The sequence below is a fragment of the Benincasa hispida genome, unplaced genomic scaffold, assembly GCF_009727055.1.
Source record: "Benincasa hispida cultivar B227 unplaced genomic scaffold, ASM972705v1 Contig482, whole genome shotgun sequence".
Classification (NCBI taxonomy): domain Eukaryota; kingdom Viridiplantae; phylum Streptophyta; class Magnoliopsida; order Cucurbitales; family Cucurbitaceae; genus Benincasa; species Benincasa hispida.
In genome coordinates, this window is record NW_024064874.1 from 68,235 (window position 1) to 84,660 (window position 16,426).

The 16,426-nt window shown below is 34.9% G+C and overlaps 1 protein-coding gene across 1 annotated transcript in view; it reads right to left on the bottom strand.

Annotated features, from left to right (window-relative positions):
* Nucleotides 1-13,625: 13,625 nt before the first annotated feature.
* The window catches only part of LOC120069540 (ankyrin repeat-containing protein NPR4-like), a 51,790-nt gene continuing 48,989 nt past the window's right edge, over nucleotides 13,626-16,426 (bottom strand). The window contains 2 exon segments of the mRNA XM_039021326.1: nucleotides 13,626-14,403; nucleotides 15,124-15,653. Coding sequence (XP_038877254.1) covers nucleotides 13,771-14,403; nucleotides 15,124-15,653 — 1,163 coding nt within the window. The 3' untranslated portion in view covers nucleotides 13,626-13,770.

The window sequence follows — 16,426 nt, forward strand, 5'->3', positions numbered from 1 at the left end:
AACTCTTTAATTAAATTACCCAACTTCCGTTAACTACCGGTCACTTCACTAAAGATTGATCGTTTGCATCTTCTGCACAACAATATAAATTTATGTGTCCATTGGATATAACCAATCACCAGTGCAATGACCCTTTACAAATTGCTCGTAAGTATAGTTGGGCCAAAATACCATTTTGCCCTTGTAGTTACATTTAACTCCTTAAGTACCACTGTATACTTCTATAATGAACAATAAGTCATAGTCCCACTATGACCAAGTCCCTCTCAGGCCAGAGGGTGAGGTGTGTATCACTATGTTCAAGACCCGGAATCAACCCTTAAGGGGACAATTTATCTATTTCCCTAAATCTGGAATGAGTTGAATTCCGTCTTTATTTAGCTATGTTCTCAGCTCCCTAGTAGACGAATCCAAAATTAGGCTGTGAGTTGGCAATCTAGCCACTCTCACCCTACACAAATCAAAAGACCGATCTTCATGAGTAGGTGTTTCTACTTCAGGATTCAGGTCATGTCACCTATGGTCATCCTAGTGAAATGTTAGTCGTCTATATATTAACGGTGTTTTATTATAAAAAGACAATATTTCGGTGATCCAGTCTTATATATACTTTTTTTAATAGATACCCCACTCATGTCTCCACTATGAATGATTTTTGATTGTGTCCTAATTCTCTCGAAGTTTTCTGTTTTGTAATTTCACATTTATGCATGAATAAAATAATTGATCATTTCTGTGTTGGGATTGGTGTTTTTTGGTTTCTTTTTTTTTGTGTTTTTTTCATTTTACTTCATATTTTCTCAATTAACAAAGCTCCATGGTTATCTTATGTGAACTTTAGATGTGTTATATGTGATATAGTGTGGGATCATGCCTTAAGTGATAACCTAAATAGGTTCTGTAGTTTAAGTGTATTAGGTGGGATACCTGATCCTGGTGATTATCGTAGTTGGCGCCGCCTTGTAGGTTTACAAGTGTTGTAAACAACTTAGAATGTGTAGATTCCTGACCATTCAATTTTATGGAAACGTGCGAGTGGGTGAGTGTCTTTATACCAAGAGTTTGTTATGTGAGTACAGGCCATGAGATGATTAGACTCTGTTTATATAACGCATCCTCATCTCTAGAGACTTACAATCTCACCTAAACGACCATAGTAGTGACACGACTGCAATCCTGAGATTGTTTTTGGAAAACTCCTGCCTTTGAAGATGGTCCTTTCATTAGTTAGTAGGTGAGTGTCAGATGCCAGCTGGTGAGCATTGTGCCTACTCGGTTTACGGGACTTATCTGATTTGGAGCTGGCTAACTCAATTCACAAATGAAATTCACTCATTTTCCGAAGCAGGATAAGTAGAGATTATTTCTCTCTTAAGGGCTGATTCCGGGCCTTGAACATAGTAGCAACAACTTCTCTTTGGAAGAGAAAACTCTGTCATAGTATAACTATGACTTATGTTCATTAGAGGGATCATAGTGTACTTAAAAGTTATTATTGTAACTACAGGAACATAACGGTTATTCCGATGTTGTATTCACAAGCCATCTGTGAAGTTTTGTCGCACTGCTGGGTTGGTTAAGATGTGACACATAATATATCTTGTGTATGGTAGGAGAGTTCAGTTATCGATCTTGAAGGAAATGCTGTGACAGTTAATAGATTGCGGATCTGTGACTAAAATTTAGTCAGTTGTTTCGCGTACCATTGCAGCTCGAGCTACAGGTCTCATAAGGGTCCCTTTGTAGCTCAATGGATTCTGTTGTGGGATCAGTTTTTGTGTTTATTTTAAATTGTTCAAATTGACAAGAGGTAATTTGATTAATATTTATTTTATCTGTCGTATGGTGTATGAGATACATCTAGTGGAGGTATAATAATTAAATGAGATTTACATTAAGTGTCATGGAATAGAAAAAGAACTATGGTTTATATGTTTCATGAGATGAATATTAAATCTTGAAGTTATAGAATATAGATATGATAAGTTGGTTATCATTTATATTCTAATAATTATAATTAAATCTTTCTACTCTAATAACCACATTGAGTGGGAGGTTATTGGGTAGTTTCATGGTAACCGTGAGATAAAAGGAAAATTGTTTTTCCTAATTTTTTGTAATGTTGAAAGTTGTTATATGTGATATTCTTTCTCACAAGAATCTCCGGAAGTTGTCATGTAAGTGAGATTACTAAACGATAGTTTGTACAAACGTAAACGATGTCGTGTTATGTGTTTTTTGAGGGCGCAACACGCTTCTAAGAGATGAGCTAAACGATCGCTTAGCTTTGTTAGAAGTTCGTTTTAGCTTTTGCTAAATAATTGGGCATCGACCTTACGATAGGTTTCAACCATCTTCTACTTGCTCATATCTTTTATCGTACTGATTATATTTCATTCTGGCATTTACTCATATCCAATAAACAAAGCTCCATGGTTATCTTATGTGAACTTAAGCATGTATATGTGATATACGTGTGGATCATGCCTTAAGTGATAACCTAAATAGGTCTGTAGTTTAAGGATTAAGGTGGGATACCTGATCCTGGTGATATTACGGATATGGCCCGCCTTGTAGAGGTTTACAAGTGTTGTAAACAACTATAGATGGTAGATCCTGACCATTCATATGGAAACGTGCGAGTGGGAGTGTCTTATACAAAGAGTTTGTATATGACCAGGCCATGAGATGATTAGACTCTGTATATAACGCCATCGATACTAGAGACTTACATCTCACCTAAACGACCATAGGTGACACGACTGCAATCCTGAGTGTTTTGGGAACTCCTGCCTTTGAAGATGGTCCTTTCATTAGTATGGGTGAGAGTGGTCAGATTGCCAACTTAGCATGCCTACCTGTTTAGGGACTTATCTGATTTGGGAGCTGGGAACTCAATTCACAAGATGAAATTCACTCATTTTCCGAAGCAGGGATAAGTAGAGATATTGCTCTCTTAAGGGCTGATTCCGGGCCTTGAACATAGTAGCAACAACTTCTCTTTGGAAGAGAAAACTCTGTCATAGTATAACTATGACTTATGTTCATTAGAGGGATCAGTGGTACTTAAGAAGTTAGATGTAACTACAGGACCATAACGGTTATTGGCCGAGTTGTATTCACAAGCGATCTGTGAAGGGTTGTCGCACTGCTGGTTGGTTAAGATGGACACATAATATATCTGTGGTAAGGAGAGTTCAGTTATCGATCTTGAGTGAAATGCTTGACAGTTAATAGATGGCGGATCTCGTGACTAAAAATTTTAGTCAGTTTTTCGCGTACCATTGCAGCTTCGAGCTACAGGTCCATAAGGTCCCCTTTGTAGCTCAATGGATTCTGTTGAGGATCAGTTCTTGGTGTTGATTTGAAATGTTCAAATTGACAAGAGGTAATTTGATTATATATTATATGATCGGTATGGTGTATGAGATACATCTAGTGGAGGATTAATATAAATGAGATTTACATTAGTGGCATGGAATAGAAAAGGAACTTTATGGTTTATATGTTTCATGAGATATGCAATATTAAATCTGATAAGTTATTAATATAGTCTATGATAAGTTGTTATCATTAATTTACTCATTTTAATATCTTTGATAATTAAATCTTTCTATTCTTAATTAACCGTTGAGTGGAGGTTATTGGTAGTTTCATGGTAACCGTGAGATAAAAGGAAAATTGTTTTCCTAATTTTAGTAATGTTGAAAATGTTGAATTTGTGAATTCTTTCTCGGAGCAAGAATCTCACGGAAGTTGTCAAGTAAGTGAGATTTACTAAACGATAGTTTGACAAACGTAAACGATCGTGTAGTGTTTGTAGGCGGCAGACACGCTGCTAAGAGATGAGCTAAACGATCGCTTAGCTTTGTTAGAAGTTCGTTTAGCTTTTGCTAAATAATTGGGCATCGACCTATACGATAGGTTTCAACCATCTTCTACTTGCTCAATCGTTTACACGATTATTGTATCCTCCATCTTCTGCCTCAAACCAAGTCCACATAGAGCCCACCTTCTGGATTCTCATACATGATTGTAATTTGGAATGATCTTTCTGCTACTCATGGAAATCCTCATGTTTGATTTCCTTCAATTGGTATCAAAGTCAGGTTGTTCTGATATTCCAAATTAGAAGTCTGTTTTAAACTTCATTTTATAGTCGCGGTGGGTTTCTGCATTTGTGTTTAATTGTTAAGTGTATTTGTGGATGAAGTTGATGAATGTTTCGAGTTTAATTGCCTTTAGTTAAAGCTTTCTTCAATTACAGAGTGTTAATTTGTAAGGGCCCATTTGTTTTTGTGCGCAATGAACTTGCAATTGAGTCTGTAATTCAAAGAGTTTGAGTTAGTCGAGTCGTTCGTGATGAAGTGTTCGTAGCATGGAGATGCGGTTCTTAACGAAAAAGAAGACCAAGCGTCAGTCGTATTGTGTAGCCTAACGTAAACGATCGTTGGGATTTATCTAAGCGATCGTGTAGATTTTTCTATGCAATCGTGTAGTATTTACTAAACGATCGTTTAGCTAATGCTAAGCGATGGGGTGAATCGTTTACTTTATCACGTAGCGTTGGTTGTCCGATCGCATAGGTGCTGGAGGTAGACGATCGTAGTGGGAGCATGTGATGCTCGTCGTTTAGTAAAAGGCGCGCGCTAGACGATCGTATAGCTGTCTCTTATACACATCTAGATGTGTATAAGAGACAGGTGCGCTAAGCGATCGCGTACCTCAAGCTTCATTGCTTAGTAAAAGGTACGCGATCGTGTAGTATTTGCTAAATGATCGTTTAGCTCTGGGAGCGTTGGTAAGCGATAGAGCAAAGCGTTTGTTTTATCATAGACGATTGTGGGGAGTTTAGTACACGATGGTTAGAGATGTAATGCTTCGTCCGAGCGGTTCAGGACCCGGTTAGACTATTTGAACCAGAGACTCCTTGTATTTTTAATAGCTAGCTTTAATTTTTTTTTTTTTTTTTGTAAGGCAATTTACCCAGTTCATCAAAATTTATTATTATACATGTGATGTATGGTGCTTATATGCCAAAGTGTTTGATATAGTTTAAAACCCACCTTAGGTTGTGTAATTATTCATGCATCATGTATTATAAATGTTATTATCGAGCATGAAAAAATTACTTGACAGCATACGCTGCATAATGAAATATAAGAGTTATATTTTGTATGCAGTGAGCATTGTCATGCATCATCCTTTTAATATAAATGTTATAGTCTAAGGGTGAATGGAAGCATGTTTTGTTTGTTTCATTTTTTTTTTTTGTATAAGTGTTATATAAAAGAAGTAGCAATGAATGGACAATGCATTGAGCATGACACTTAGGCTGTTTATAATCGTTATGAATGTCTTGCATGTGTTAGCTTAGCATTGTGGTTTTGGTTTCCGTATATAAGTGGTATAAAGGAAATTAGACTTAAAATCAATAAGAAAGAGTTGCATGCGAACTTAGGATGAACTCAAGTTTTTAAAAGGGTTTTAAAATTGGATTGAGATAGACCTAAGTTCAAATGGTGCTAAAGTGTTTAGTAACCTAAATTAATTTTTTTAATAGGATTAAATGGCATAAAAGATTAAATTTATTTTAAATATATCTATAAGGGACCTTTTATCTAAGGCGGGTCTGGCTAGGCTGGGGTTCTTAAGTTGACGGAAACGTAACACCTCTACCTAGGAACCTACCTGGAAAGGTGAATTAGATAGATTTTCAACAAGCATGCGACGATTTGGTCAAAGACTCCACTAAAGAGTTTAATGGATGATGATCAAAAGTTGTTTAACTATCCAAGGTAAACGTTACTCTTGGGTAAACCTAAAAGTCACTTAGTTAAAATCCTTAGCCATGTTTTTTCTAAGTAAGCTAAACCCTAGGTTATAAAATACTCAGTGAGAGGAAGAGATGTATCTGATATGTCTATGATTCCACTCACATTTCTCTTTATATGTTCACACCATGAGATTTATGCTTGGCCTCATGGTCCCCTAGGAGCATCCCCCTTCAGATGGTGTTTGTATGAGTCAATATCAAGGTGAACGGAGAGAGTGTTTATGGTAATTGGGTGAAGGGTGTGTGTCAACACGTCCTATGATCTCTTTCAATGGTTCACACCATGAGATCATTTTGTACTCCCTCGTGGCACCCTAGGAGCGTCCCCTCTTTGAATGGGTTTTGTGTAGTTGGTCAAGATCAAAGTGAACTCCATAAATGGATAGGGTCACTTTAGGTTTTACCCTATTCGAATTTTTCCTTTCAGATTGGCTTTTTCGGGTGAACCTCTAGGGCCTAAAATGGCGGATCACATTTATGGGAGATTATTAAGTAAGTTAATGATCTCTTGGCCAAATCAATGATGGCTAGTCGTTATAGAAGCAAGAGTTGTTCTGCTATTAATGACTGGTTGAGAACTTCTCAATTCAGAGGAGGGATAATTAACCTCCGTTCGGCGGTTTTTGTCCTAAACCTTTGAAGCATGATTGCGAAACTAGATGTCACACGGGTTCATATTAGTTTTGCTAAACCTTTATTAGATGTTGTTTTCTTTTACAGCGGGTATTTGCTTAAAATCTAACGTAGGTCAATGTGTTTTCTTTTCAGCAACTCGTTAGTATTTTCATTTAGTGCTTTCAATATGACCGACTACATATAGTGGAAAGAATCGTGCGAAACATATTTCGTGGCAAACGACCTCGATCCTAAGACTCTCCAAAGAGGAAACAAGATAGTAAATCTGATTCATTGGTCTTGGAGACGTGTTTGGTAGAGAATGATGATTCTTCCTGGATCCTTGATTTAGGTGCTACCAATCATGTCAGTTCCTCTTACCAAAGATTCAGTTCCTGGCAAACATTGCCACAAGGAGAGATGACTCTTTGAGTCGGTACTGGTGAGATTATTTCAGCTGTTGCTGTAGGCAGGTTGAAGTTATTTATTGACAAGAAACGTTATATGTTACTGGATAATATTTTTGTAGTTTCTCATATTAAGAGAAACTTAATCTTGGTTTCTTGTCTCATTGAACAAGGATATACTGTCTCCTTTTCTGAGAATAAAGTGTTTATTTTCAAGAATGGAATGGATATTGGTTATGGTTCAATGGAAAGTAACTTATATGTACTAAGGCTGTTAGTCATAAAAGCCTTGTTTAACACTGAAATGTTCAGTACGGTAACAATAGCTAAAAGACCAAAGGTTTCTCCTAAGGAAAACGCCTATCTTTGGCATCTAAGGTTAGGTCACATCAACCTCAATAGGACTGAGAAGTTGTGATGAAAATCGGACTTCTAAAAGTTTAAAAGAAAACTCGCAATTGTCAGTATTGTTGAATCATGCCTCGGAAGCAAGCATGACCAAACGACCTTTCAGCTAGGAAAAAGTTACAAAGCCAAGGAAGCCTTGAAAGCTTGTTATATTACAGACCTTTTGTGATCCGATGAATGCAGTAGAAATCCAAGAGTGCGTATGAATATTTCAATCTCTTCATAATGATTTATTCAAGGTCTCGGTATCTCTCCACCTGCAGCAACCGTAAGTCTGAAGCTCTTGAAAAGTTTCAAGAAGTATAAGGCTAAAGTTGAAACCTTGCTAGGTGTAAGAATGATAAAAACACTACGATCTGATCGTGGTGGAGAGTATATGGACCTCCAATTCCAGAACTATATGATAGAACATGGGATTGCATCCCAACTCTCAGCCCCTGGTATACCTTAGCAAAATGGTGTATCTGAAAGAAGAAACATAACCTTGTTGGACATGGTTCGATCTATGGTGAGTTGTACTCATCTTCCAGACTCATTTTGGGGTTTTGCAGTGGAGACTGCATGCTATATCCTGAACAACGTTCCCTCAAATAGTGTTTTTAAAACACCTTTTAAGCTAAGGAGAGGTCGTAAAGGTAGTTTACGCCAGTTCAGGATTTGGGGTTATCCGGCACATGTGCTAATGACTAACCCAAAGAAGTTGGAACCGTGTTCGAAGGTTTGCCTCTTTGTAGGCTACCCCAAGGAAATGAGAGGTGGATATTTCTATGATCCTAGTGAGAACAAAGTGTTTGTTTCTACAAATGCTATCTTCTTGGAGGAAGACCACATGAGGGATCATAAGCCACGGAGTAAGCTTGTTTTGCGTGAGATCTCTAGTGAGACTGAGACTACTGAGGGTTCAACAAGAGTTGTTGAACAGGCCGACAAATCAACAAGAGTTGTTGAGGTCGGAACGTCTAGTAAACCAGCTCAAGAGTTGAAACTGCCTCAACGTAATGAAAGGATTATGAACCTACCGGATCGGTACATGGGTTTTCTTAAAGCCCAAAACATCATTACGAATGATGGGGTCGAGGATCCGTTGTCTTTTAAGAAAGCAATGGAGGATGTTGACAAAGATGAATGGGTTAAATCCATGAACCAGGAAATGGAGACTATGTACTTCAATAACTTCTGGGAGTTTGTTGATCCACCTGATGGGGTAAGACCTATTGGGTGTAAGTGGATCTTTAAGTAAAAGAGAGGTGTAGATGGAAAGGTGCAAACCTTTAAGGCTAGACTCGTGGCAAAGGGTTATACTCATGTTGAGGGAGTTGACTATGAGGAAACTTTCTCACCTGTTGTCATGCTCAAGTCTATCCAGATTTTCCTGTCCATAGCCACATTTTATGAGTATGAAATATGGCAAATGGACGTCAAGACTGCCTTTCTTAATGATAATCTTGAGAAGACCATCTATATGACACAACCAGAGGGATTCATAGTTTTGGATCAAGAGCAAAGAGTTTGCAAGCTTAATAGGTCCATTTATGGGTTGAAATAAGCATCTAGATCTTGGGATATCAGATTTGACACTGATGTCAAGTCATTTGGCTTTGATCAAAATGTTGATGAGTCNTATTAAAACTATAGGTTATAAATATAGTATGATAAGTTGGTTATCATTTATATTTATAATAATATTAATTATTGGATAATTAAATCTTTTTCTCTAATAATCAATTGAGTGGGAGATTATTGGTAGTTTCATGGTAACCGTGAGATAAAAGGAAAATTGTTTTCCTAATTTTTGTAATGTTGAAAATGTTGAATTTATGAATTCTCTCTCGGAAAAAGAATCTCACGGAAGTTGTCAAGTAAATTAGATTTACCAAACGACAGCTTGATAAAGGTAAACGATCGTATAGTGTTTGTAGGTGACAGACACGCTGCTAAACGATGAGCTAAACGATCGCTTAGATTTTGCTAGACGATCGCTTAGCTTTGCTAAACGATTGGGCATCGACCTATACGATAGACTTCAACCATCTCTCACTTGCTCAATCGTTTACAAAATTGTTGTATCCTCTGTCTTCTACCTCAAAGCAAGTCCATTCAGAGCCCACCCTCTGGATTCTCACACCGAGAATAACAAGATAGCCTTCTTGGTGGTGTCATACTTAACTCGATACCGTTGAGGTTCTGTGGAGGTTGTTCGTGACCGAGGAAATTGCTGATGGTCGTGCTGCGTAGCAATCATGTTGTTCGAGCGTTCTAGGTTGTTGTGTACGAGCGGTCGTAATCAAGGAGCATTGGCTATGAGTCTACCAACATGCGTAGAGTTTCTCCTTGATTCTTTGTACTATCATTCTATAATTTCTGTAACGAATGCATAACCGTATCTTTGTGTTCATGACTGTAATTGTAATGTTCATATAAATCTGAAATCTGAGAATAGAGTTCTAAAGATTATCAAGTATTCTTTAGTTAAGCTAAAGGGGACCTTGAGGAATGGTCTTTATGTGTTGGAGGGTACTGCAGTTTCAGATAGTGCTGTTATTGCATCTGGGAAAGAAACAAATACGTCTATGTTATGGCATAAAACACTAGCTTATATGAGTGAAAGAGGTTTTCAAGCTCTTTCACAACAAAGTTTGCTTTGAGTTAAAGACATTGAACTCCCATTTTTTTAACATTGCATAATAGAAAGTCTACTGGAGTGAAGTTTAGGAAAGGGAAGCATTCTACCAAAGGAATTTTGGATTATATTCATTTAGATTTGTGGGGTCCTACAAAGGTACCTTCTATGGGAGGTTCAAGATACTTCATGTCGATCATCGATGATTTTTCAAGGAAGTGTGGATGTATCCACTGAAACAGATGGATGAAGCTTTTGGAAAATTTCTTGAATGGAAAAAGCAGGTTGAGAACCAAACAGGAAGGAAGGTAAAGTATCAAAGGACAGATAACGGTTTACAATTAGTGAATCACAAATTTGATAAATTCTGCAAATTTGAGGGAATTACGAGGTATTTCACTGTTACATACACTTCACAGCATAATGGTTTAGCTGAGAAGTTTGACAAAAAAATTATGGAGCGTAGATATCTCTTGTCAAAAGCTTCATTACTCTTGAAGTTTTAAGGGGAAGCTTCCCAAATAGCCTGTTATCTGATTAATAGGAATCCATTTTTCGCTTTAGGCCTAAAGACTCCTCAGGAGATATGGACAGGAAAAGCTCCAAGTTTGGATCATCTCAGAATATTTGGATGTTCAGCTTATGCTCATGTTAAGGAAGGGAAGCTGAATAAGAGGGCACTGAAATGTATGTTTATTGGCTATCCTCAAGGTGTTAAAGGATATAAACTTTGGTGCTTGGAAGAGAGCATAAATAAATGTATTATTAGCAGATATGTGACCTTTAATGAAGTAGAGATGCCATTTTGTGTCAAAGAGTAGCAGAAACGGCAGACAGTTGATCAGGTTGAAGTAGAGGTTAGAAATGATTCTAAAGCATAGTCATCAGTTAGCTCAGGCGAATCCAGTGATCAGTCATCCAATTGGTGACACTCTTGTGCTTCCCCTGATCTAAAATGAATAGTTGTTGTGCTCTAGATGGATGAGGAAGAGCCTCTCTCGAGTTCTTCTCTAGTGAAGATGGCAAGGTTCTAGAAATTCTCTCAAATTCCAATAGATGAATGAATGGCCAAATCCTAGATTCTCCAAATTGGAATGAATCTTCCAAAAATGACATGAATTTTCCTTTTCTTCTTTGAAAAGTGGCATATATATAAAGATGGGCACGGGGACCACTTCTACCACCCATGATATGGCAGGCGCATTAGGTACTTTCTGTGTTTGTCTTTGCAGTTCTTAGTGGTCTCTTTAGATATGCTTGGTTCACATCTTTACTTAAATCGCTTTGCCACATTATTTGATCGGATATCTACACTTCATGAAATGCTTGGCCACATGGTTTGTTTTTGGGTTATGCATAGTTCCTCTTTTCTTTCGATTTCAGCTATATTCTTGCATATTCAACACTTTAGTGACATAAATCTTGCTTAAACTCTCTTTGGAACTTATTGAATGCATAGGAAGAAATTTTGCTATACCCTTTAAAGATTTCAACACATGATTGATGTCCAAAAGTGAATATTTTTACTATTCTAGTTAAGAAGCACACGCGATGCACATGGTCATAATTTTTTAGAACATAAATTTTGAGGGTAAAATTAGAATAGTAGGAATATTTTTCATTTATTTTAAATTATAAATAATGATTTTACGAGATCAATAAAGAAATAGTAAATAGGGTTGTATAGTTTTTCTTATAGGTTAATTTGTAACGTATATACGAAGAAACTGGGCATATTAGCTTGCATCAATTTTGTATTATTGTCTTGAGGCAAAAGAGCCAATTCTCCCACCCCACAAATTGTAGGGAAAAAGAATCACAAATTGCTAAAAATTCAATATGAAATACTTTTGACCTAGTTGAAGATATCTTTATAACATAAATTGTACAATGAAATATAAATTTTGAATAATTATACACTTCATTAAGTCTAAATTGTGAATATTGGACATTAAATTTTAAAGTAAGGCCAGAGAGATGGAAATGACAAAATAATAATAATAAATGATACATTAATTAAATGAAAATACATAAGATATGAAATTAAATGAAAAGTTATATATTAACTTGTATAAATAAAAATGGTATAATAAGATATCTTACCTTAGAGAAATTGTTGTGTGATTTCTTCAAATATGGATTGATTTATAGAGGGAAAAAAAGTATTTTATATAAGAATTATAGGTATCGACATTTTCTAATCAATTAAATAAGTATTAAATTAACAAAAAATTGTATTAAACAAATTCAACGTTCATCAATACAATTGATAATAAATATAATAAAAGGAGATTACGAGAAGAGAGAAAAAAAAATTGTTCGTTTGGGATTTTTAGATTAAGAATGAAATTAAAATTAAAAGAAAGATTAAACTATATTTTACAAAAGATTTCTCTACAACTTCTCTCCATATCTCCCTAACCACTCCAAAAAAAATCTTTTATTTTATAAAAGATTTCTCTAAAACTTCTCTCCATATCTCCCTAATCTCTCAAAAAAAAAATCTTTTATACAAAGTAAACTAGAATAAACATAAAAAACAATTGAACTTTGAAATCATCGATAGAATCAATTTTGGTTTGAAGTTTCCAATCGTAGTAAAATTTGTGCAAAACTTTGCTACGGCCAATCACATATTAGTTCAATACTCTCTTTCGAATATTTATAGATATGTTACTCTTCTCCTCGTCATTCTTACTCTTTTCTTCATCGTTCTTATTGATTTATTATGTGTTGATTGAGGTGGGGATAGAAGAAATAATGGTTGAGAAGGAACATATGAGCTCAAAAAACTATATTCAATCTATTTCTCTAACAAGCATTCAAACTTAAATCTCATCCAAATTTTTTTCCCTTTTCTAATGAAATAACATCTTAAAAAAAATCTTAAGACACACTACTAATTTAATCATAGATTACTATACCACTCCATCAAAGAAATGAGTCACATCTTGATCGGTTCAATGTTATCATTCAAAAGATCAAAAATTTTTAGTCCATACTATTTTTGGAAAGGTTTCTATGATAGAGGAATTTTTTGTGGCATCATGTTAACATGAAAATTGGAAATAATTGGCTATGAGACTATAAATTTCTTTATTTTTATAGATAACTTATCATACTCATACATGAAAAAGTTGTGTGGTTTTGATTTGGAGTTGCATGTGAATTTTTTTTTTTTTTCATGTACCTATTCTTTTCTTTTTTTTTTTTAACAAAGAGTACGTACAATCATAAAAAGATATAAATATGAGGGCAAAATAGTTTTTACAAAAAAAGTTAAAAGGGCAAAGAGGAAGTGAAAAATTCTCTCTTCTTAGCCCCTTTTAATATTGTATAGATTTTTGTATTTTTCTATAATAATAAGACACTTTTTGTGATATTGTGATCGATGTCCAAAATTAGATAAAATTAGCAATCACATGTCTTTGATTGTCTAAATTATGTTTTTAGTGATTTAGGCTTATTATATGAACTTTTGGAGAGATTTTTTACTATTTTGTAGATTTTGACATCACTACAACCGTATCATCAGATTCACCTGACCGCATCAGAAAGCCCTAATTTTTCAAATTCATACCCAATTATTATGGTTGCTATTTTCTCAGTCAAAACAGCTATTCAATGTCTAAAATAAAGGGTAAACGTCTAGAGCATGATTTTAGGTTATTCCTCAACTACCTTGGCCTATATAGAGGAGGAAAAGCCTCCCATTTCAACTTCAAGCATCAACTCTCCATCTCCAATATTATTGCATCGTTGTAAAAATTACAAAGTATAAGATCACATTATTGCATAAGGATATCATCACAATAAGACACTCAACATTCTTATTTTAAACATAATATTTTTTTTCAAAAAAAAAAAAACAATATTAATGAGAGTCAAGGAAAATAAGTAAACCAATTAACAGCCACAGCCCCTAAGAAAACCACTGGCCATATAAAAGAAACACAAGCCACTGAACGAGCCAGCCCTGCAAACCCTGAATGTTCTGTCATGACTGCGCTTGTTCCCAACATGAATGCAAACACCATAAACCAAACAGAAATACCTGTCAAGAAAGTCACCCATCTTCTTGGGTAACTGAACCCCGAATTCGCCCCGAACAATCCCGTAAAAAATGTGACGAACATCGATGCCGCCGCAAACCCGAAAGACAAAGCATCAGATATCAAATACAATCTAAAATATTTTTCCTTTCGTAGTACCGCCATACCATCGCTTTGGTATCCCCCGGGAACTTGGAAGGCAGCGCTGAAGGTTACTGTTGCGATAATCGTTGCCACAACGAGATTTGCATCTGATAGTTCGCTCCATATTTGCGATTTCTGTAGTTGATTACTGGCTTTATTGTTAAGTACAATGGCTGATTTATTGGTTTCTTGTTCTGTGACATTTGATAATTTTGATTCCTCTTTTTCAAGCAATAGATTATTGGTTCTGGGTTTTCTAGCTAGCACTTGTTCCATGCCTCGTAGAGCTCCATTAAATTCCAAGCGTGCTATGCTGAAAGACTGCATATTTTACAAAGTGAAAAGAATATCAAACATGTGTGAAGTAAATACTGTACATTTTTCATCTCAAAATACTATAATCTTTCTCTCCATTATATAGGAACAAGATCATATGATTTCTAAATATAACATTTTTATATATAAAAAAATCACAATAATTTTATGTGATTAACATTATACTCTGTATATAACTTATGTGTCATTTTGATATCGTAAATATAACATTTTTTATTGTATATTATCAATGATAGATATCTATTAATAATAATATTTAAATATTTATTAGTGATAGATCATGTCTATATCTATGGATAATAGTGAATGGATAGACATATGTCATTAATAAACAATTTTTTACATTTATCAATTAAATATATTTTAATCATTGATTGATAAACATAAATAATGAGATGTTAAAATGTCAAAATGGACATGCATGCAAACAAGTATTTGTTAAAAATAAAATAAAATCTCACTTATATATGCCATTTTTTTTTTATTTTGTTGACATAGCATATTGGTGATGACAGACCTAAAAGAAAATGAGCACACAAGTATGCAAATAGTTACCCATAGAAAATAAAAGTTAAATACCACAAATTTACAATTTTAATAAATTTATAGATGATTTTCCACATCTTATAATCCCATATTTTCAATGATTTTCCACAACAATAAAAAACATAATATACTCACATTTATATTGATGGGAAGACCTACCTTTTCATACCAACTAAACTTGGAATTCAATCGAATAATATCATTTGTAGTAAAACCAGCCTTGTTCATAATCTTCTTGTCAACTCTCCCATTGGCAGCCAACATCATGACTATAACATAGTCCCCAACAATGGCAGCAACATGCAAAGGAGTGTTCCCATCAATGTCTTTTTGGTTCACCAAGTTCCTAAAACTTCCCAACTCCAACATCTTTCGAACAGCGTAAGCCTGCCGGTTGGCAACCGCAACATGGAGGGCTGTTTGGTCGTTTGGATCCAATAGCTCGCAGCTGTCGGGACAAACTTTGGCAAAGGTTTTGAGGACGGCGGAACGGCCTTCTTTGGCGGCTAAGTGCAGGGCCGGGACACCTTTATTGTCTTTCTTATAAGCCATGGATGGTGTATGGTTTAGTATTATTTCAACCAGTTCCTTGGATCCGAGATAGGCTGCATAGTGAAGAGGAACCCATCCGCAAATGTCTGGTTCTATTAGAATGTTTGGGAACTTGTTCAACACCTTCTGAATAAAATCTGTAAAGTTTGGGTAAAAGGGTTGCTTGAATCAGATAAATGTTATGTTTGACTTGTTTTCAAGGAAAAATGGTTAGTGCAAGAGATGATTTTGCTATTAGAAAACAAAAACACAAAGTGGGTTGTTTTTAAATATAAAAAAATAACCAAAATGTTTACTTTATAAAAAATTTTTAAAACTAACAACGATAAATGCTTTGATAGATACTGATAGAAGTCTATCAGTGTCTATCAACATCTATTTTCTATCGATATCTATCAATGCCTATCGTGGATAGTTCTAAAATTTTGTTATATCTTATAAATATTTTCAACAATTTTACCATTTGAAATAATTTTTCTTTTTTTTTACTCCCAAACTAAATTATGGATATTATTATTAGTGTTCTTATTCATATTACACTATATAGATGACATGCATTTTTTTTTACGTTTAAGATATTTGTCCTCTTGATGTACTCTCTCATTTATTGGGGTTTGGTTTGTTCAATTTGGTATTTCGAGAATAAAATAAGTTTGTTAAAAAAAAAAAGAGCATTTATAAAAGATATTGAAGATATCCATGGATATTTAATATCGATGTCGAACTCTTCGATTTATGGATATATCAACATGTCATCGGATATTTTCATGATTTATTACCATTTTTAGTTGTTTTTTTTTAAACAAAGAACAAAGTTCAAAAATATATATTTTTTTAATTTAATCTAAAATGATTATAATTAACCATTGCTAGCCTTTGGTCCTTCCAATCAAAACTTTCACTCTAATTC